The sequence below is a fragment of the Camelus bactrianus genome, chromosome 4 (assembly GCF_048773025.1).
Source record: "Camelus bactrianus isolate YW-2024 breed Bactrian camel chromosome 4, ASM4877302v1, whole genome shotgun sequence".
Lineage (NCBI taxonomy): Eukaryota > Metazoa > Chordata > Mammalia > Artiodactyla > Camelidae > Camelus > Camelus bactrianus.
In genome coordinates, this window is record NC_133542.1 from 74,435,065 (window position 1) to 74,458,606 (window position 23,542).

General features: G+C 51.6%; 1 protein-coding gene across 11 annotated transcripts in view; it reads right to left on the reverse strand.

The window, feature by feature from the left end:
- Positions 1-1,337: 1,337 nt before the first annotated feature.
- AK8 (adenylate kinase 8) overlaps positions 1,338-23,542 on the reverse strand; it is a 121,196-nt gene continuing 98,991 nt past the window's right edge. For 4 of the 11 annotated variants that reach the window (XM_074362470.1, XM_074362466.1, XM_074362471.1 and 1 more), the window contains 2 exons: positions 6,579-6,659; positions 1,339-5,155 (listed from right to left, as the gene is read on the reverse strand). In XM_074362470.1, the coding sequence (XP_074218571.1) occupies positions 4,918-5,155; positions 6,579-6,659 (319 nt within the window). In that variant the 3' untranslated portion in view covers positions 1,339-4,917. Of the gene's footprint in view, positions 5,156-6,578; positions 6,660-23,542 lie in introns of all 11 variants that reach the window. The other 7 variants (XM_074362472.1, XM_074362473.1, XM_074362469.1 and 4 more) reach the window with 5 other exon arrangements.

Here is a 23,542-nt window from a genome sequence, read left to right on the forward strand (position 1 = left end):
GAGGCTTTGTAGAGCCCGTAAGTCGTCATCAAGGATGAGATTCATGTCTCCAGGACAAACCCCACCCCCATGAATCCAAGGCATCAGGTTCGATGCAGGGCACCTCCCACCTGGCCTGTGAACGGGTCAGGTTTGTTCTTCTGCACCTGAGGTGGCTGGAGGCGCCTGCTGTTTCTGGGAATAGCTGTGTTGGCGCTCCACTAGCGAGTTAAGTGTAAATTTGATGTCAGTGTCATCATTCTGGCCTCTGGGTCCAGGACCAGGTGGAAAAAATTTGCAAAGGAAATAGCTTGAGGGAAAAAATTGGATTTCCCCATGTGGGCAACACTAAAAGCCAGTGTGCACTTAAGCAGAAGTGATGGCTGTGAAACCTGAACTCAGCCCTCTTGCCCTGGGAAGGCATGACCAGGTTGGGGGAGGGCAGTCGCTTATTTGATGTCCTTGGATTGCTGGTGGAAAAAAAATCAGGAAATCGTTTTGCTAAAGAAAGATGCCTTTTGTGACCACCTATGAACTTTTGAGGACATTATGCTAAATGAAATAAACCAGTCACAGGGGACAAATGCTGCATGATATCACTTATACATGGGATCTGAAATAGTCAAATTCATAGAAGCAGAGAGTAGAATGGTGGTTGCCAGGTGCTGGGGGAGGGGGAAGTGGATGGTTGCTGTTCACCAGGGATAGAGTTTTAGTTGTGTGAGGTGGATGAATTCTAGAGTTCAGGTGCTGAGCAATGAGCTTAGAGTTAATCCTGTATTATTAAGAGGATAGATCTCATGTGACCTGACCACAATTTTTTTTTAAAAGGTTATATACAATACAGTCCCATTGGTGTATTCATACCCATCCATCTAGCCACCTGTCTGTTCATCCTTCTGTCCATCCATCCATCCATCCATCCACTCACTCCAAACTTCTAACCCTGGTTATCTCTAATGAATGACAGTTAAGGGTTTTCTTGTGGCGAGCACAGGAATTTCACTTCCTATGTGATGGGCTTCTGATACATTGTTTGAGTTTTTTGTAAGTAACGTTTTAGTAATAAAAATACATATATTTCTTTTTTAAGAGGGAAGTATGTTCCACAATCAATGAATACATCACCTTCTCATGCCTCTGAACTCTCCTGTGCCTCAGAAGTCAGCTCCCCGACCACCTCCACCTCCCTGAGGGGCCCTCCTCTGAGTCCTGGCCTCATTTAAATTCCCTTCCTCCTGGTCCCATGGCCCTGGGCACACCCCAGACTAGTCCTAACCACACACTGGGCCCAGGAACCTTGTCTGACCCCCTAGGCAAGGAAGGGGAGCTGGCTGGGAGGATATAGGGCCGTTTCATGGGACCCAAGGGCAGAGGTGGGTCTCAGGAACCATCAGAAATGAGGGAGTCTCTCTCTCTCATTTCTATCATCTTCGTAAAATGTAAGCCTCACACGGGCAGAGATTTTTGTCTTTTTTCTCAGCTATATCCCCAGCGCTGGGCACATAGTAGGCACTCAGTAAATACCTGTTGAATGAATGGGGTGGGCACGAGTCTGCTTCACTCTCGGTTCCTGCCGATTAGCTGCGCTGCGCACGGGCCAGCCTGACCCCCCGTCCTCGCCCTCCTGCGGGCCGCGAGAGCGAAGAGGGACCAGCTGCCCTTAGTTCTCTTTCCGAATTCCTGGGAGAGAGAAGCCGATTGGCCAGCTCAGAGTAAGCACAGGTGTAACGCTGGTCTCATCAGCGGCAGCCAGACGCGGGTCCCACAGCCGGAGCACCTGCGGAGGCTGCGGGTGGGGGCGGGCAGACGCCCCAAAGGAGCCTCTGGGCCGCCTGGAGTTCCTGCTGCCAGCGGAGTGGGCAGGGACCGTACCAACACAGGCGTGAGCCGCGGTGAAGGGATGGGAGAAGGCGGAGGGGCGAGTTCGTGGTGACAACGTGCTGAAAGAGGCTGGAAGTGATCGAGGGAGCTAATTTCGTGACGACAAAGTCGGAAGCGACTGTTCCGTTAGTCAGATCTCAGCGGTTAACTTCAAGCGCCGCTGCTGATCTGGAAATTAACAGGGCATTTGCCCTCCAGCCACGGGACTGTGCCTCTCCGGGGCCAGGAAGCCCCCAGACAGCGTCCCTGCGGCGGGAACCGGATGCCAATACACTCCAGCCGGGCCTCCCACTTCGGCGACAAGGCTGGAGCTGAGGGCTCCAATCAGAAGAGCCGAACTCGTCCCCGAGGCTCCGAGCCCCTTCTGCTAAGCAGAGCGGCGGGAGGGGCTGCGCGTCGCAGGCGTGAGATGCGGGCCATTTGCTCGGCGCTTCCGGGGGCGGGGGGCAGCGAGCTACACGAGCAGGAGCGTGTTGGGCCAACCCCGACGGCGCGCCCCGGGCCGCCGCACACCCGAGGGGCGCGCCCGGGACCGCGCGCCGAGCGCATCTCAATCAAGCCTGCGCCGTCCCCGGGTCGACCGCGGCGCCGCAGCCCCACCGAGGCCCTGCGTGGGAATCCAGGATGCCCGGGGCTTCGGGAAGCGGCAGGACGAGCGCTGCGTGGAGCTCCCGGGGGCGGGGGCGGGGGCGGGGGGAGGCAGGGGCCCTGCAAGCCGGGATGCCCCTGGAGCTCCGACAGCGACGGCAGGAAAAGCAGGTGCCTGCGCCCAACATCACGTCGAGTTCTGGGACCAGCGGGCGTGACTTGGGTCCTGAACCCCTGCCGCCACTTACCACGTGCAGCCTTCCACAAGTTATTTAACTCCTCTGAGCCCCAATTTCCTCATCTAGGGATAAAAACAGCACTGACCTCAAGGGGAGCTGTGACAATGAGACTGATTAGGACTCCATTTATGGAGCGTGTGCGACGTGCCGTACTTTCAGCCTTGGTAGATGTAATAATCCCTTATCCCACAATGCATGCTTGGCACTGCCTAGGAAGCAGTGACTACTCGTTCTCATTTTACAAGGATCCAGAGAGGTGAAGTAACTTGCCCAAGGTCACACAGCAGCATGGGGACACAGGCTGCTCAGTTCCACGGCCCAGGCTTTGCATGGAGACAGCACCTGCCTCACAGAGTGGGTTCAGCTGCTCTGTGGGGCGGGGCAGGGCGGGGCAGCTAGCGGAAGAGGAGGGCTAACTGTTTGGGCAGCCCCAGAGAGGAAGTCATCCACAAAACAAGCATCACTCTGTTAACTAAATAAATGAGTGTTTTATGATGTCCTTGGCTAAGGATCTATATCCAAATGGCGTTTCATTGAGAGAAAAGTGAGACTCTATCCTCTGGTACCCACAATGACAAGTGAGGGGGAAGGGGGCAGACAGAAAAGGAAGTGATCCCAGGCCAGGCTGGTGCTGGCCACTTTCCTGGTTTTCTGTCTCCTCCAATCTGGGGATGCTGGGTACCAGTGTGCAGCTCCATCACAGCATGCAGCATGTACGACCTGGCCGCATGGGCAGCACCTGGGGCCTCTCCGGGGCCTCCGAGCGTCTGGGGAGGCTTCATGGGCAGGAGCCTGTTGTCAGGGGACTTTCCCGGTAGACACCCTTTTCCGGGGCTTTGGAAAGAAGTGGGGCCTAGGCAGGGGAGGCCCTGATGGAATTCTGGGCAGTGGTACCCAGTGCCCGTGCAGCACGAGGAGAGAGAGTCAGAGGCTGAGCCGCTAGGCAGGGGAAGGTGCAGAGGCCAGGATGCTGCCTCTGGAGAGGACCCAGCCTCTGGAAAGTCTGGCTGGACAGGCTCAGGGCTCAGTTTGCAACGACCGGGGTAGAGACAGGAGGGCAGGCCCAGAGGCCTGGCTCCGTGCACCCCAGCTGCCGGCTGGCACGGTCACTGGCTACTATGGCTGGTGCCAGGGTCAGATCTTTGCTGGAGCGACTCTGGGTGCCCGAGGCTGGGAAGGGGCTTTAGTCATTAGGCCCGAAGTCCCAGAGCTGCCCAGAGCCCAGAGGCTAGAACTTGAGTCTCAGGCCCAGGCCGGTCTGGCCCACTGAGGCCCCCACAGGCAGAGAACACCAGAGACTGGGTTCAGGCCTAGCCATGCATCTGGGTGACCTCAGGCCAGTCACTTACCGTCTGCGGATCCAATGTCCTCTCTGTCCATGGAGGGAATCACCCAAGTACCTTCCTAACAAGGTAAGAAAAAAAATGGGGAGAGGGGCTCTTGGGAGAGGATCAGAGCTGGCAGCCTTCGATATCACCGTCGAAGTGGTGGTATCGACGGTGGACACCCTCCAGTGTCCACTCTTGGGCACTGTGGGCTCGGCAGGACCCAGAGGGGCTGTTTCAGTGGGAGCTGAAGGCAGGCCTTCTAAGGGATTCCAGCAAGTCTTAAGAAACAGCTAAGCGTGTCTAGAACTATGCTGTCTCGCATGGCTGCACTAGCCACGTGTGGCTATTGACATTTAAAACAGTGAAAATACAGTACATGCCTTTTTCTTCTCATTTGCAGTAGCCACGTCGCCCATGCTCAGCAGCCACCTCCAGCTAGTGCCTGCCATGTTGGACAGTCAGAGAGCATGCCCATCATTCCAGAGAGTTCTGCCAGACAGGCTGCTCTAGAGATTGTGGCTTTGGGAAAACTGCTTCCTGAGAGCGTAACATGCGGCAGGCTCTGTGCCGAGAGCTTTGCCTGCATCATTTCATTTAACCCCAAAGCAACCTGGTGAGGCAGGTACCATCATTACCACACTTTGGTTGTGAAGACAGAGGTTCTGAGGGTTCGGTGACTCATCGGAGGTCTGACCCGGCCCCTCCGGGCTCCACTTCACTGCCTCCCTGGGCTTCGCCTGTCCTGTGTCCCCAGGCCCCCAAACAAGGCCACCTTCCAGCTACTTCATCTCTCAGAATACATGAGCCTATACACTCTTTATTGGCTTGGCTGAGGTTCCAGAAGGTGGGGGTGAGGGTTAACTTTGTTTCCCTGGGGGGTGCTCCTGGCTCTGGACCCATCAGGGGACTTTCTTGGGTAAGGGATTAATGATCCCACTCTCTATGTATTCGAAGACCGTGTAGGGGTCCTGGTCCCCGTTGAGGGTGATGGCCTGCCGGTAGAACTGCTCCAGGTCCGCAGCGCTCCTGTAGAACAGGTCCATCCTGAGCTTGATCCGCTCTTCAGCATCCTTTGGGTTCTGCAGGAGGCGGGCCTGGATCTCCATGGTTGGAGGTGGCTTGTACATGAGGTGGTACCTACAAGAGGAGAGGAAGCCGGTGACCCAGGACCCAGCCCCAAGGGCAGGGGAGAAACGGGCCCTCTGTCCTACCGTCGAGCAAGTTGGTGCCCATTCCCACCACCATCATACATTTACGAAGCACCAGCTGCGTGCACGCCCTCGGCTGACCCCGGGAGCCTCAGGGAGACCAGAGGTGTGTCCCCGCCCAGGGGAGAGGGAGGCAGAAGGTAATAATATACTAAGTGCCAAATGCCCTTCTTTCATTCCCTTCCTTCTTCCTTCCAAACAATAGTTATGAAGCACCTGCCAGGTCTGTTGACAGGGCAATGGCAGGCAAGACAGACGCTGCCTCTGGTTTGTGGAGTTTACAGTCAAACGGGGGATGGGGTGTTATAACACGGATTGTGAGCAGCGAGATGACAGGAGGGTGGCGGTCACTGTGGGAGAGGCCCTGGGCAGGCATGTGAAGGCCATTGCACTTGACGTGGGTCAGCGCATCCCCCAGCAGCGGGGCGAGGGGTCAGCCTATAGTTTTGGGAAATCCGGGTACCCCCGTCCTGCCCCCTCCCTGCACGGAGTCCTGCTGAGACACGTGGCCTGGTGACCAAGAAACAGGACGCTGGTCACGGGGAAAGAGGGAAGCTTCTACCTCTTTGCAATAGCAGGGACTTTGTTTTATTTTGTTTATTTTTAATTTTCTTTGTGGGGGAATTGGGTTTATTTATTTATTTATTTATTTTTGAATGGAGGTACTGGGGATCGGCAGGGACTTTTGTTTTTTTTAATTTTTATTTTTTAAGATTTATCTTTTATGTTTTGAGTTCTCTTAATTGATTTTGCACATTTTTAAAATTTTTATTTGTTTTTTGTTTTTGATGGTGGGGAGAGGGGTAATTAGGCTTATTAATTATTATTATTTTTAATGGAGGTACTGGGGACCGAAGCCAGGAGCTCCTGCGTGCCGAGTACGCGCTCTGCCTCCCGCCTCGGCAGGGGCTTTAAATTGTGTTTCACCACCAACATGGTGAGTGTACTCGGTCAGACTGCAGAACAAAACCTGAATTTACTCCCTGTAACTGGGGGGGGGGGGGGGGGGGTCCGGGGGTGCGTGTCCGCTCAGCGACCCCCTCTGGGACGCGGGGCAGCGACAGCGAAGGCCCAGGGGGCCATGTCACACACGCGGGGGCGGAGAGAGCCCGGCACCGGGCGGCCGAGCCCCGGGCGCTGAAGTCCTCGCTGCTTTTCCAGGAAAAGACGGAGGACAGAGAGTGCAGAGGAGCGAGCCAGGCGAACCCCCTTTCTAGAATCTTCCGTCAGTCGTCACCCGCGTCCTCCCTGGAGCTGCCTGCCCCGGCACCGGGCGGCAGGACGGAGAGGGGCTCCCGGGGGCCGTGGCGCCTGCAGCCCTCAGGCCGGCCCACGGGGAGGCCGGCACAAACCTTTCTCCCGTGACGGGGTCGGTTCTTCTCAGGGTCAGCCGCTCCGCGATGGAATCGAACGGCACGTTCAGGAAGAACACCCTGCAGGGAAGAGCGGGCGCGGCGTCGGCCGGGGGGAGCCGCAGGCCGGGGGGAGCCGCAGGCTGCCCTGCGCGAGACCCGGGGCGGCGTCGGCGCCGAAAGTGGGTGGGGCCTCGGGGCCGTCGCTCAGGGCTCGGGTACCAGATTCTGGGAGGGAAAGATGCGGGAGGGGGCGGCACCCTGTCGCCGCAGCTCTCCACCCCCGATTCCGGGACAGCTCCCAGCCCCCATCACTCCCGGGGGGGGGGGTGGGCTTCCGTGGAGGGGGCACTAGTCAGGGGAGCTCTGGGGGGCACATGCCCCATCCCGGTGGGAGAACAGCTTATTCTCTGGAGTCACAAACACTTGGGTTAGAATCTCACCTCCACCGTGGACCTGCTGTGTGACCTCGGGCCACCAACACAACCTCCCTCAGACTCAGTTTCCTCACCTGCAGAATGGGGCTATAATACTTCATGGTGTTGAAGATTCAAGGAGATGAAGTGTGTGACGAGCTTAAAGCAGGCTTTGTGCATCCTGGGCGCTCAAACATGGCAGCGAGCGCTCTATTCTTCTTGGCCTCCTGGACCCCTTCCTGAGGGTCCGGGCTCTGACTGCCCACACCCCCCCCTGAGAGGGCAGGGCTGCGTGTTCTCTGCTTCATCACTCTCTCCGCCACAAAGGGATCTGGATCCAAGGGAACAGGACCCTCAAAAGTCAACAGGCCAAATCAGAGCCCAGAAGAAAAGATACAGCGCTCACTTCTGATAACTCAGGACTCTCCAGCTGGGCATGCCTGGGACTACATCTCCTGAACCCCTAGTTCAGATGGTTTGATCCCTCTCTGGCAATGGAATCCTTTTTTTATATAAAAAATTTTTTTAATAAAAGGAGGATGGAGGTTCTCAATAGGGACTAATTTGCCCTGAGAAGACATTTGGCAACGTAAGGGGACACTTTCGGTTGTCACAGTTGGGGACGGGGTGCTACTCACATCTAGTGGGTAGAAGCCAGGGTGACAGTTCCCACCACAAAGAATCGCCCAGCCCCAGCGTAGCAGGGCAGGAAATGGGACAGGTGGGAGGTGCTGCTGCTCTGATTGGGGGCGGCGGGTCGCGGCGCAGAGGCCCGCGGGCTCTGGCTCCTGCCCACAGATCTAATCCAGGCCCTGCCTTCTGGCGGCAGACCATCTCAGTTTGCTTTTAAAACAATAAGTTCTGGAATATTCCACAGCTCACTTACTGTTTACTCATCTGTCCCTTAATTCATACCTACATTTGTTGAATGCCTGCTGTGTGCCCAGCACTGAAGTAAGCCCACGTTTACCAGCCCAGTGGATAGGACTGAGACAGGACATTGAAGAGAGCTGTCATCATGGTGTCAAGGTCCCATGATGCTCCCGAGGGGGCAACGTCAGTGACAACACTCGCTGCGCACCCAAAGCCTCATTCATTTCACTCCCAAGTAAGTCAGCTCAGATGAGAGGCACCTCTAAGTGTAGCAAAAATGCACAGAAATGAGATCTCCCACTGCCACTCTTGGCTGCGAGGCTTTTGGGATGAATACTCTGCCTCTTCCAAGTGCGTGAACGACAGAAGCCCCTCACCGTCATCCCAGGAATTCACCAGATGTGTTGAAGGGGCTGCCAAGGGGCTGAGCTTTGGTGAGTCCAGTGGGGCATTGGTCCCTACGGGCCCTGGACCAGCCTCTTGGGCACCGGTGCCACCCCTGGGGTCAGAGCAATGCCCGCCCCCCAGCCAGGGTCCTGACACTGGGTACGTGCTCAGGAAACTCATGTGAAGGAATAAGTGAATAAACGACACACGGTTCTAGTGTTCTGTTTACACTCTCTCTGCCTATTGCCTGACTGCTCCATCCCAGCCAAAAAATTCAACCAACTGGTAGCGTTGAGAATGATGCTTAATTCAAGGGTTGGAAGGGATCTAAGACACGTTCCCCTAATTCCCAGGGACCAGTTGCAGCAGCATCCTCTTGGGAATCTGTGACTGTGCAGGATGCCAACACCCTGGCCCAGAAATGCTGGTTCAGCAGGTTTGGAGGGAGCCCAGTATCCCTCCCAGGGACTGGAATCCGCTGCCTCGGATAACACCTGGACCAGGGATTCTGACCCAGGCACCTTTGCAGGTCCTGTGACCTCTGGCAATTAGATACAAACTGAGGGCTCCATGTGTCTTCTGGGAGGGGATAGGTCCACGTTTCTCAACAGATTCTCAAAGGGGTGCTAGTTCTTAAAAATGATTATGAGTCACTGGTCTGAGTCAAAACCTCGTGTATTACAGAGGATGCGGCCACGGCAGACTGAGGAGATGACAGATTGCGGGAAGCTGGGCTGCCCCAGGTGTCTCACGCTGTCCTCACACTCAGCTTCCCAGTGATTTTCCCAAACCCCTCTGGGGAGCCACCCTGATCCCCTCTCATGCCTGTGACTTGTTTGGAGTTAGCCCATCCCAGGACTGTGGGGCTGAGCATGTGGGAAGCCCAGGTGAGGCCAGTCTGAGTACTGGCTCCTCCTGGCCCCAGGAAGTGGGTCAGGATGCAGACTGATCCAAGCCAGGCCAATGAGAGGCTGCCCCGCAGCTTGCCAGAGAGGAAGGAGCTTCATTTTGTCTGGGGCTGCTAAGCAATTGGGAGCCTGGGGTTGCCTGGTGCCTACGCCCCAGAGAGAGCCTACCCAAGAATAAAGCCCACCCCAAGAGCAGAGAGCAATGGCTGTTTGGGGCCCCAGATCAAGCTGTGCCTGAAGCCAAACCCTCCTCAGTGCTTTCCCGACATGGATACATAAATCTCTTTTGCTTAAGCCAGACTGACCTGGGTTTCCTGCAATCACAATCCAAAGGCCATGTAATACACCTAGCCTCTCCAATGCCGCTTGCTTCCAGAAAATGTGTGAACTTAAAAAAATAAAAGTGAGTCAAATGCTCTCCTTCAAGGCCAGCATCTCCCACTGCCTTTCTTCTCCTTCTCTTGTTCTGCCCACGCTATTTGCTGAGGTCCACTTCTGCCCAGTTGCCAAGAAGCCCCTCGTGGGTACCTGATGAAAGCTGCAGCCACCCCTCCACGAAGTGAGTGCAGCCTGGCGGGCGGGAGCCATGAAAATCCACTTCTTCCCCGCACGCCTCCTCGACAATGATTTCCATTCACCACGTGCCGCAAAATAACAGCCACCAAATAAAACACATGAGATCGGCAGCGTCTGAACACGGGGAGCACAGCTGTTTCGATGTGCTTTCATCCCCTACACTCCAAACATGCCTCCCCCCGCACCCCTCTGCCTCGCACCCCCGGAACTTGAGAGGCTCAACAGCAACACCAAAAACACGGCTGTCACCGCGCCCGGCGGCTGATGGTGCCGCTCCGGATGCCGACGCCAGTAGAAAGGAAGCCAGTTTGGAAATCCCTGATAATTGATGCTGCTTCATAAACAAACAAGCCCCCAATTGAAAGATTTTTTAACCCAGCATATCAGGACTGCTTGTCGTCATTCAACGGAATGGCTTGTGAAAGGCTGGCAAGATCAGAAGCATGAGGACACCAAATTGGGACTTGAAACACGTCGCTGGGAGAAGCCGCGCTGGGGAGGAGCTGTGCTTCCATGCTGGAAGCTTCTGATTAGCCAGGCTCGTGGCGCCCCGATGCCAGAGCCAGCTGGCAGGTGGAGTGGGGAGCCCAGGCAGCTCTGTGGAGATATGCCACCCCATGCATGCCCCCACCTGCCAGTTTTTTGTCTTCTGCTAGTCATTTACAATAACACAGCCAGATAAGGGAGAATGGGGAAGCAAAGAGAGCAGAGACTGCTCAAAGCAGGGCGTGCCAGGCAGAGACACTCGGGTGTGTGTGAGTACAGGGGGTGCCTGGGTTCACCAGGGGCGGGAGCTACACCTGCTTTGGGATTTGCAGAATTTCAGGCTGGTCTAAATCCCTCGCTGCTCCAAGTGTGGTCCCTGGACCAGTGGCACCAGCACCAGCTGGGAACTCACGCCCCACCGCCCGCCCACTGAAGCGGAGTCTATATTTTAGCAAGACCTACAGTGACCTGTATGCACAGTGAGGTTGGAGAAGTGCTGCTCTCATCCTGTATTTCCCAGATTTGTCTGATGTTGAGAATCCCTTTGAGGGCTTGTCTAAAATACATGTTCTGACCTGAAATTAACACAATATCATAAAGCAACTATACTTCAATAAAAACAAACAGCAAAAACAAAACAAACAAACAAAAAAACAGATTCCGGGCACCACTCCCAGAACTACCAAACCAAAATCTCCAGGGGAGGGGCTGGAAGACCTGTGTTTGAAAACCAGAAGCTCAGGTGAGTCACACTCAGGCAGCTGTGGGAAGCAGGGCTCTAATCCCCGGTCTCACGGGGGCCGAGCCCTGGAACCATCAGGGGAGCTTGGAGAACACTGAGGCCTGGGGCCTAGCCCTAGAGATTCTGTGTTACTTGGCCCAAGGTGAGCTGTGAGAATGGAGATTTTTAAAAGCTCGCTAAGTGATAACAGTATGTAGCCAACACTGAGAACCACTGCTCTGACCCAGTCTGCTCAGTGTACAAGATGGGGAAACTGAGAGGGGAGGGCTCACACTCTGTCACTCAGGACGCTGATGTCAGACACCCAATGACAGCTGGGATCTCCTGACCCACCCTCATCATGACCCCTCTGATCATACTGCCTGGGGCTCTGTTTGGGAAACAAAGGAAGCTTTCTTCCTCAAAGGCCTTGAAGCTTACCCCCTGCCCGAAAGCTAAATTCACTGAAAACTGGGGGACAGAATCTTCTCTGGACCCATGGATAGATTTGATAAACTGAGAGATAAGACATAGGATCACTGACTTTAAGTAAATATGGTGTCCCGTTCTGCCCAGAGGCTGCTCTTGTAGCCCCCGATCTCAACCCATAAGCCTCTACTACATGCAAAACTCCATGCAGAACATCATGATGTAACAACGATGAGACATCACTTCACACCCATCAGGATGGCTGTTATCAAAAACCCAGCAAATAGCAAGTGTTGGTGAGGATGTGGAGAAAGTGGAACCCTTGTGCATTGCCGGTGGGAATGTAAAATAGTGCAACCACTGTGAAAAATGGTATGTCGGTTCCTGGAAAAATCAAACATAGAATTACCATGTGATCCAGCTACTCCACATCTGATATATACTCAAAGTAAGGGAAAGCAGAGATTGGAACAGAGATTGGCACACCTGAGTTCACTGCAGCATTATTCACAATAGCCAAAAGGCAGAAATAACCCAAATGCCCATCAGTGGATGAGTGGATAAACAAAATGTGACATATACCCACTCTGTAATATTAGCCAGCCTTAAAACGGAATGGAATCCTGACACCTGCTACAACCTGGATGAACCTTGAACATGTTGCATGAAGTGAAGTAAGTCAGACCGAAGGACAAATATTGTAGGATGCCACTTATATGAGATATCTAGACTAGTCAAATTCACAGGTGGCAGCAGGGGCTGCAGGGAGGGGAAGTTTGGAGTTGTTGTTTACCGGGGCAGAGTTTCAGTTTGAGACGACAGAAAAGTCTGGAGACGGATGGTGGGGGTGACTGCACAACAAGGATCATGTACTTAATACGAACAAACTGTCCACTTAAAATAGTTAAAATAGTAAATTTTATGTATATGTTACAATAAAAAATAAGCACTATGATGTGGTTAATAAACATTATGATAAAGTATGGGAAGGGGTGGATTTCTGGCCTCAAATAAACTTACAGTTTAATGAGATTTAATGAATATACACACATGTACAAAAAAAATGGATGGACCAAAAAATATGAGCCATACAATAATATTAATTCTACACTGACTACAAAGTCAATGTTATACAAACTCAGAAAACAGAAAAGGAGAGGCTAGAACTTATTTTATCAGGCAGTCTTTCCCTGATACCAGAAACTAGACAAAGACACCACAGGAAAACTATAGGCCAATATTCCTCATGAGTAGAGATGCAAAAATAATCAATAAAATATTAGCAAATTGAATGCAGCAATACATAAAGAGAATAATACATTATAATTAATTAGGGTTTAGCCTGGTAATGAAAATCCATTTCAAAATTTGAAAAGTAATCAATCTAACTATATTATCAGATGAAAGAAGAAAACTATATAGTCATGGCAAGAGACGCAGGAAAAGCACTTCACAAAATTTTACATCAGTTCCTGATAAGTATTCCAAGCAAACTAGAAAGGGAAGGTATTTCCTCAATCTAATAAGAGGTGTTTGGCAAAAAACTAAAGCTAGCATCATATTTAATGGTCAAAGACTAAATGTTTCCTCTTAAGACCGGGAACAAGGCAAGGGTGTCCATTTTTACCACTCCTATTCAACCTCTTACCGGGAGTCCTGGCTAGTGCACTAAGACGTGCATACAAACTGAAAAGGAAGAAATAAAATTGTGTCATGTGCAGATGACACGATCATCTAATTAGAAGCCCCAAAGAATCTTCAAAAAGGCTACTATAACTAACAAGTAGGTTTAATGAATTCACAGGATACAAAATCAATAAACAAAAAATAAACCAACTTTTCAAGATACTAGCAATAAACAATTAAAAATTAAAATTTTAAAGTACCATTTACAATAATATAAAAATGGAATACTTAGGTATAAAGCTAGCAAAATATGTAAAAAGATCTGTATAATGAAAACTATCAAACACTGATGAAAGAAATCAAAGACATGTAAAACAGATAAACAAGTTTATATTGTATAGCACAGGCAACTATATTCAATATTTTGTAGTAACCTATAATGAAAAAGAATATGAAAAGAATATATATGTATACATATGACTGAAACATTATGTTGTACACCAGAAATTGACACAACATTGTAAACTGACTATACCTCAATAAAAAATTTTTTAAAAAGAAATCAAAGACTTAAATAAATATGAGGAGCTATACCATGTTCATGGATTCAGATATTCAATATTGTTAAAATGTCAATTCTAATAGGTCTACAGATTCAATACAATTCTAACCAAAACTCCAAGAAGGTGTTTTGAAGATTTCACACAAGTTAATTCTCAAATTTATATGGAGGATATTTCTGGAAAAGAATTAGAATCACCAAAAAATGTTGAAAAAGAAGAACAAACTGATTTCAAGGCTTACTGACAAGCTACAGTAGTCAAGACAGTATGAGTGTTAACGGAAGGCTAGATACACAGATTAAAGGGACAGAACAGAGTCCAGAAACAGACTCATACAAATATGACCAATTACTTTCCAGCAAAGGTACCAATACAGTTCAACGGAGAAAGATGGTTTTTTCACCCAGCGGTGCTGGAACAATCAGACATCCGTGTGCAAATAATCATAATCAGAATCTTGATTGGTACCTCACACCATCCACAAAACTTAAATAAAATGGGTCACAGACAGAAATATATACCTAAAACTATTAAACTTCTAGAAGAAGATCTTTGTGACCTGGGGTTAAAGATTTCCTACATATGACAACAAAATCATGATCCATAGATTTTTAAATTGATGAATTAGGTTTCATTAAAAATCTAACAATTAAAAACTCATGTGCTTCAAAAGACATTAAGAAAGTGAAAGACATGCCACAGACTGGGAGAAATATTTGTGAAACCTATATTGGATAAAGGGTTTGTATCCAGAATATGTAAATTACATGCACACTAATGACATTCAGGAGGAGGCACAAACAGATCCCTTCCTACCTTGTGTTTCCAAATTTGATATTCAAACTGGTAAAGTCTGGTCTAGGTGGACAGACTCCCCAAAAAGGCTCAAACACCTCCTCCTGCCCCAGTTCCCTTGAAGCCTGGAGGATGCGCTGGGCCCCCTGGAGCAGCGGCGCTGTCTGTGCTTTAAACCAACTCTCAGCCTCTGCCACTGGGAGCCCCTTGCCAGGGCTGGAGCTCAGGCAGAGTGGCTCTCAGATTTCGGTGTAATCAAGGGGTCTTCTCTCAAGGGGAACTTTGCAATGACCGCCACTGAAGCAGGGAACCAGAGAGAAAGGAGAGCCACCAAGGAAAAGGCAAAGTGACCTTGTACAGTAGAATGGCCTTCTCGTCTTTAACTAAAATGTGTGCCCCTGGAACATCGAGTGGTGAGGCAACATCGAGGCAGTCGCCAAACAGTGGGGTGATCGCACAGCACAAAGCAGGAGTGACCACTGCTACAGACTCATCGGGACAAGAGTCCAAGGGCAGGGGGAGGCAGCAACCCTGTCTAGAGGTGACGGCACTGGGGACAGCAGGGAGGGATGGGCAAGCTGTTAGAGAAAGCTAATCGGATTGAAAGATGAACGGATCAGACGAGATTGGGCACCTTCAGGTGGTGCGGTTACCAGGGTGGGGAGGGATAGAGTGGGAGTTGGGGATTTGCAGATATAAACTACTATATATTAAATAGACAGACAACGAGGTCCTACTGTAGAGCACAGGGAACTATATTCAATACCTTGTAAAAGTCTATACTGGAAAAGAATATAAAAAGGAACATATATATAATTGAATCACTATGCTGTACGCCAGGAACTAACACAACATTGTAAATCAACTATACTTAAAAAAAAAAAAAAGATAAACGGAGCTAAAAGTAGCAGGAAGAAAGGGGACTTGGGCGGAGCAAGTGAACTGTGCCTAGATGATCAAAAAATACAGAGTAAGAACTGGGTTGGCTGCAGAAGAGTCACCCCTCGGAGCGCACCGGGGTGAGCCGGCTGAGGACGGGCTGGGCTGCCTGGTCTGCGCCGCGCCCTTCGTGCAGGGACGTGGTGAGGGCTAAGCACACGGGTGGCACAGGAGTGGGTGAGCAGGCGAGGGAGCCAGCCGGTGCCGCTGGGGGCTCGTTCCACCCCACAGAGAAGGGCCCCCCCGCCCTGCGGGGTCGTGCCGGCCCTCCCGGCGTCCCGGGCCACAGGTGCAGGTGGACCCCCATCGCAGCTGGGGGAAAAGCTGCCAGCGGGGGAGGGCGGTGCTGCAGACAGTTCGGACCTGAGGCCTCCCTGGAGACGGGAAAGGAGCTTCCCTTCCCGGGAAGAGCTTTAAATTTTTTATTATGTATATTTTTTCACTCTGACAAGAGTCCCATTTGAAAATGAAAGGCCAAACATCTCAACCTCATTTTAAAACCTGGGGCATCATGTCTCCTGCCCTCAGGTAGCAGCTGCAATGTTCCGTCACTGCCGCTCCCCACTCCTGAAAAAACGAGGCTCCCGCTGGCCATTTCTAGTTGAAAACTGTGCATAATTGATAGCGGCAAATCTATCCTGCCAGTGTCTAAAATCTCTCCAGGGGCAGGAGGAACACTCTCTCCGACCGTCATTAATGGGTAAATTAGCGAGCACGCCTGGCAGCTCACCACTCGCTACACAGAATGCAGCAGGCTGGTGTAAGAATGACCCCAGGATCAAATTCCAGCATAATCGGTCTCTGTTTTTAAGTCATCTAAAAATTTCTGAGAATAATTCCTCTGCACACGACCACTCCCGAGACGATCGTGAAATGCAGATCGCTGGAAGCCAGAAAGTTCTGCAAACTTCTCCCAAAGAGAAAGGCAAATGGTTTAGGACAGAAATGACAGTAGACACGTGGAACGCTGGCCAGAGCTCCACTCCAAGACAGCCGGTCTGTGCAGCCGGTGGTGCCATCCAGACCAGTGGCTCTCAGCCTGGATGTGTGTGGACACAGGAGGACTCTAAAAATTCTGGCCTTTCCCGGGTCCAGCAGGCCTAGTGTCCAAACTTGCCCCAACATTGCCCTCTCCCGGAATCTCTGTGCCCATGCACACTGGGCAAGCCGGCCATCAGTACAGGGCACTCACCTCAGTGGAGTCACAATGGCTCTTAGGGGCCACTGGGCACCCACACTCATCACTCCCTTTTCTCTCGCTGGCCCTTCAGCTCCGTGTGTGTGTTTGAGGGGGGCCTGGCTCACTACCCAGCTGGTCTCCTGTGTGAGAAGTCCCTGCATGTTCCTGGAAACCCACCATCTTCCCTGCACACCAGCCAGAAGCCACACCCTGCAGCTCCACCAACGTCCTGCTGCCTCAGGGACCACCTCTGACAGTGGGAACATTGAGCAACACTGATCATCGATGACGTACGCTGGTGTGGACACCAGTTCAGTCCCAGAAGAACATCTGGGCTGGAGGACAGTCAGCCAGCGCCCCGTAGTGTGGCTGACACAAGCATGTTCCACTGGGTCCCCCTTCAAGGAAGAATTTGTGGTTCAGCCGCAGGAGACTGGTACAGCCCCCAGCTGTAAATATCTTCTGGGACTTGAACTCTGTTCTTGTTTTTTGTTTTTTTTTAAACATATTTACTGAGATATGAGTCCCCCCCTTAAAACTGTACAATGCAATTCATTTTGGTGTATTCATAGTGTGTAACCATCAAGACGATGTAAGTTCAGGAGACTTTCATCAGCCCCAAAGGAAGCCCTGTATCCATGAGCGGTCTCTCCCCATCCTCCAGCTCCCAGCCCCTGGCTACTGCGAGTCTACTCTGCCTCTGTGGATTTGCCTAGTCTGGACACGCCATATAAATGGAATCATACGAGGCATGGCCCTGCAAGTCTCCATTTAGAAAAATGAAAAAAAAAAAAAAAAAAAGAGAGCACCTCGCAAGGTTATTTTAAAGCTTAAACATGATAATCTATTTAAAGTGCATCATAATAACACAGAATATCCACGTGGGCCTACACGCCAGCTACACTCCGGGCATCTCTCACTTAGCCTAAAGTTTTCCAGGTTCGCACACTGCAGCACGTACCAGCACTTCCTTCCCTTTCGTGGCCAAACGGTGTTCCATGGGAGGGATAGACCACATCTTGTTTACTCCTTCACCAGGTGATGGGCATTTTAACCTAAGCTTTTGAGCAAGGTCGCACTCTTCTAGGGGCGGCCCTTGGCCAGTGACTAAGCACGGAGGGGTACAGCACGGCCATTTCTGCCCAACACAGCCCTCCCTCGGGAGGTCCCCGCCAGGTTGGCAGAGCCTGGGGCGGGCCTGCCCTCTGAGCCCACGGCTCCTCCTGCCCCATCCTGCTTCAGTCCCCTTTCCTGGCTCCGCTGTTAACCTCCTCGTGAAGCCTTTTCTACCCCAAGACTTTGTCTCAGGGTCTGCTTCCGGGAGAGCCCAGCCTGCGACACACGTCCCAAAAGGTACCAGGAGCCTGAAGGTCCTCAGTCCCACTGAAGTGACCTGTAACTTCTGGTTTGCATGTCTGTCCTCCCCCAGGCTGCCACCCGCGAGGGCAGGGACTCCCGCGGCAGCAGAGAGAGGGGAGTGCCTGCGACATGGGCTCTGAGGTCAGAAAGACCAGGTTTGAATTCCAGCCTCACCTTCCAGCCAACTGTGGGTCTCCCATTTGAGAATTTTTTAAAAAGTACCTCACTAAGTTATTTTAAGGGTTAAATATGATAATCCACACAAATTGCTTAGTGGGAGATAATAATACGGAACACCCATGGGGCCGTTAAGACTTGACCCGCCTTAGGTCATAACTCCTCATCACTACTTTCTAAGGGGACTACTGCTACGTCCATTATAGTGGCTGAGAAGACTGCGGAACAGAGAGGGCCAGCAACCTGTCAAAGTGCCCCAGCTGGAAAGTGGCCATGATGGTTACTTTCGTGTTCAACTTGAATGGGCCACAGGGCACCCAGGTATTTGGTCAAACGTGATTCTGGGTGTATCTGGGAGAGTGTTTTGGGAGGAGACAAACAGTCCAATTGCAGGGGTGAATGAAACAGACTGTGCTCCCTAATGTGGGTGGGCCTCATCCCATCAGTCGAAGGCCTGCACAGACTAGAAAGGTTGACTCTGTAGCCCCCCGACTGTGGGAACAAAGGAACGGGCCTTGGGCCGGAATGGTAAACAAGTTATAAAAGGCTGCAGACGCAGAGGTGAGAAGGCTGGTTAGCCAATGACGGGTAAGATCCCCAGAGGGGGGGCAACCTAAGACTGGCACAGCCGCCTGAGTCCAAGAAGAATGTTGTTAAGCAGCTGTTTCTCATACGTTCCGCCCTGATAAGCTGTAAGGCTCGCTGGTGCCAAGACGAACATGATTTACCAAAACATCAAGGGTCTTATGACCTTGAGCCAGACGCTGTCTGTTAACCATTTCCCTTGTCGTTCTTCTTTGCTATATAAGACGATGTAACTTAATAAAGCTTCAGAGTAGCCATTAGCTCTCTCCGCATACGGTGTATATGTGTACGTTGATACTGCGACGCCAACAGACTCTCCCCCGAGTAAAGAGAATTCCTCCTGCCTGCTCGCCTTTGAGCTGGGACACTGGCTTCTTCTTACCTTCAGATCTAGAGGGTGGGGGTGGGATGGACACTGCTTATGAACCTCCATCCGCAAGGCTCACTGGACCCTGCCTCAGACTCCTTCAGGCCAGAACCTTCCTGCCTTCTGGCTCTTCCTGGGGCTCTGGTTTGCCGGCTCACCCCGCAGATCTTTTGGCCTGCCAGTCTCCATAACCGCATAGGCCAGTTCCTTATAGTGACTCTTTCTATATAATACACACCCATTAGTTCTGTTTCTCTGGGGCCGGATCCAAACCCAGGCAGCCGGCTCCCACGTCTGTGTGGTAGAGCATGGCTCTCCATCATGAAACCGCTGAGAGGACGGGGAAGGAAGGAGGGACTGGGAGGTCCTGGCATCTGCTGCTCAGTGCAAACCCCAAACCCCAAGCCCAAACTCGGGGCTCAGCGTGAGCTGCCACAGAGGAAGCCGGCGTCAGAGCCCTCTTCTTCCACTTTAAGCAGATCAGCTGGAAGGATCTGAGGCAGGAAATGGGGCATCTGCTCTGCCAAGGAGGGCCCCGCCATGTGCCTTCCTCTCGGTTGCCCTGCTACCACGTGCACCCCCAACCCCCGGCACTGCTGTACAAGCAGAAATTTGCTTCAAGGACCAGAGAGTAGGGTGTGCAAGATCTGGACCCTTGGGCTGCTGGGGAAAAAAGTGCATGTCCTTGTCACTCGTCCCAGAAAACGGGGAGCCGACGGAGGGGAGGTGAATGAATTTCGAGGTTTCCTTTCTAAAGCCAGTCTCCCTCAGCGACAAATGCCACGTGAAGATGCACCCAGTGAAGAGCCACCAGAGCAGGTCCCAGCCACGCGCTTTCTCCTCCCGCCGTCAGAACCTCCACTCCTGACTTTGCCACGAGACACTCTTTTATAGGGTGCTGCCGAGAAGCCTCGGCTTTAACCCTTTCCACAGCTGGAGTTTTCCTCCACGAATCTCCCTGTCTAAAAGCATTTTACTTCTTGGCTTCAACTTTAATCCTTTGTCCCTCTTTAATCACCACCACCATCATCATCACCATTGTTGCAAACGGTTACATACTATGCACCAGGCGCCTGTGCTAATACGCATATTACACACGTGTGTTGTCCCACTTAATCCATGAAGGTCCTGTGAGCCTGCCCGTCTCAAGGGTGAAAACAGGCTCCCGAGAGGCTGGGCGGTGTCTCCAGGCTGGGCTCCAGGTCCAGCTGCCTCTAGGTCACTGTTTTTGCTAGCTTCCTGCACATAAACAGTATCACTTGTTCCCTGCAGTCATTAGAACCTTCCTGAAGCAGCTGGTGAGAATCAGGGGATGGAAAAAGAACCCTGAAAGGATGTAGGAGGGCAGCGTGGGGTGAGGTCGGCACCACTTAGGCATCCCCAACCTTCAGGCTCACCGGACCCCACACCTCAGACTCGTTTGGGCCAAGGCCACCACCTCACCTGTGTCCTCCATCCCCTCACCTGTGTCCTCCATCACCTGAGGGCCACCGGCTCCCTGGGGCTGGCACCCTCTGCTCAGTTTGTCTCCCTGGGGACGCCATGCACAGCTGCCTCTCAGAGTTAAAGATAAATAACATGGATTCCAAAAGAGCCTTCATCCCCAGTCACAGCTGTCTTGCCTAAGGAATCCGCCACTGTGTTTGTTAAACCCACACTTTAATTACTCCAAAATTATGTTAAATCCTTGCATAAATATTGCAATGGCATCTTCGAAGAATCTCATTACAGTGAGTTGGGCTGCCGCCAGAGCTCTTGGTTAAAAAGTAAGAGGGAAACAGACACAGGCAGGAAAGACAGATATTGTTTTCAAGATAAAAAGGCAGGGAGGTCATCCTTTGTCAGATTACCCAGGTGTCAAAGAGAAACAGACTCTCCCATTTTACAGACTGAAGGAGAAAAGTGCCCTTCGGGCCTCTGATCTAATAGGTTTTCCTTCTCGAAAAAGCTAAATCTGATTAAATATTAACAACCAGCGGTATTAATTAAGGGGGAAAAGTCCATCAAGAGAACCCCAATATGCTTACAGTGTCCCCGGGAAACTGGGAAAATTCACAATCAAGTGTGTAAATGTTCTAAAAAAGGGTCCTGAATATTTTATGAATATTTGTCATAAAACAGAAATAATAACCACTGTGCAGAGCTATTAGAATTAATATTTATGCTGCCCGCCATGAAAAATTCATGGGGACAGAGAAAGGGGGGCCCGTAAGACAAGAATTAATTTACACTGGGCTCGGTTTACCCGCTGGCTTGATGTTTAAAGACGGTTGACAAGCCTCCGTATGAATCCGCCAGTCACTTCCCGCAGCCGGTGGAGTGGCGGGGGTGGGGGACGGGTCCGGGCTGCTGACAGCTCACAGATTGAGTTTCTGACAGCCCTTAAAAAACCTAAACGGTCCCCCACCTTTTTTTCCTTCTTCCATTGCCCAAGGCGCTCTGTTCTGCCACCGTTCATCCGATCTCCCCTTCCATCTGCTGAAATTAACGAATTAATGAGCGCAGCCGCTTTACGGTGGGGCCCTGTGAATGTTTACAGGCGATTAAATTATAATGCGGGGCGGCTGTATAATTCATGAACCAATTAAAGGAAGTGTTAGTTGATTTGATGGGATGAGGACGTACAAAATGCATTTTACTAATGGGGAGCCACGGGCTGCCGGGGCCGGCTCCCTCTCTCGGATTACGCGGCTAATTGCCGCACTTTATGGGGCTGTCACCGATAGCCATGCATATTTCATTGTTCTCAAATACTTCAATTGTGTGCGTCCCTGTCGCGGCTGTAATGTGGAGAAGCCGGGCCAAACGTGGCTGTAGTTACAGCGGCCGGAGCTCCGGAAACCTGAGCTGGGGCGTCGGGTGTCCCCGCCATTAGGTGATTAAAAGGGCTCGGCAGACTGATCGCCTTTTGTTTTACGAACAATTCTGGACGCTGGCTTCCTTGCAGGGGCAACGCTGGGCCTCTGACCCCTTTTTCTGTGGAGGAGGAGGAAGGGGAAATCCGTGGCTCCCAGATTGTTCCCACCGTGCCCGTGTCCAGAGTGCAGGCAGGGGTCCCTCGGGTCACCCAGAGGGCCCAGTGTCCCCCGGGGCAGTTCACCATCCGCACAAGGTGGCCGCTCGGGGCTTCATTATTCGCAGTTAGGGCCAAACTTGGACCCATCGTGAAGCTCTGTCATCAGCATGCTGCTGTGTGCTTGGAAGGAGACTGCAGAGAAGGGCAAGACGAGCCTGATGCTCAGGGGAGAGCACGCGTGTGCCCGCTTCTGGGGCTGCAGGACGAGGAGGGAACGCGGCCAACAGGAGGGTCTGGTGCTGAGAGACGCCGCCTTCATCCGGACAAACCCCGTTCACCCGCGACACCTCCCAGACGGTCAGAGCCCTGCCTCCAGGGTCTGCTGGTCTCCTAGCCCGTCTGACAGGACCGGCCGTCCCCTGAGACGGCTCTGTTCTCCCTGGCTCCTAAGTCTGGACTTCACATGAGCTAAACACACGTGCACACCTGACACACCCACCCCCAAAGAAACGATTTTAAAACCCTGTGGTTCATATCTTCAGCTCCCCACCCCCTGCCTGTGGATGCCTAAGGAAGTTTCCTTTGCTCCCACTTTCGCACCCAGAGCTGGGAGGAGGGACCGGCCGGCGGCCGGAAGCTGCATTCGCGGATCAGTGCTCACACCCTCTCTCCACACTCGGCCTGAACTCTCTCTTTGCGACCGGAGCTTAAGTAGCAGTGGGTTGATCTGCTGGGTTTAATGCATTCGGGTTTAAAATGAAACCAAAGAATCAAATGCTTACCCTGGGCAACCAACCGGCCTACATATTTTACAGACATGACCTTATATCATCTTGCAAGGTAAACATTAGTATCCTCAACGCAAAAACGGGGAAACTGAGGCCTGGGGAGTCCACCAACTCGGCTCAGGAGTTGCTTCCAAGCAAATAGTTGTACAAGGTGCAAAAATAAATGGGCAAGACTTCCCACTGCCTAACCAAGGTCCTACTGCGCAGCACAGACACTGTATTCAGTGTCTTGTAGGAACCTATGATGAAAAAGAATAAGAAAAGGAAAATATGTCTGTGCATAGAAGACTGAAACATGGTGCTGTGCGCCAGAAATTGACACAACATTGCAAACTGACACACTTCAGTAAGAAGAAAACGTCCCACCGCCGAGTTACTCGTAATAGCAAAAAACAGGACACGACACAAACGTCCACAAACGGGGGGGCTTGGCCACTTGTGGCATCCCCAGATTCTGCAGCTTTTAAAAGAAAGAAGGTGGATCTAAGGCCACGACACAATCTTAAAACGAAAAGTTAGACAATACACGTATTAGATGAACCTGCTTATGTCTAACGAGAGAAGTAAACCTGGACGGATGTGGCCCAGACTAGCCACAGTGATTACTGGGGGGGGGGGGACTTCACACACGTCTGCCTTTTTCTTTTTACAATGAGACTGTATTCTTTGTACAACTAGGAAAAACGCTGATTATAAAACCACAAGGAAAGGCTAATTTTTAAAAAGGAAGATCGTCGATTTGAAGCTACAGGGCCAGCATAATGGTGATAACA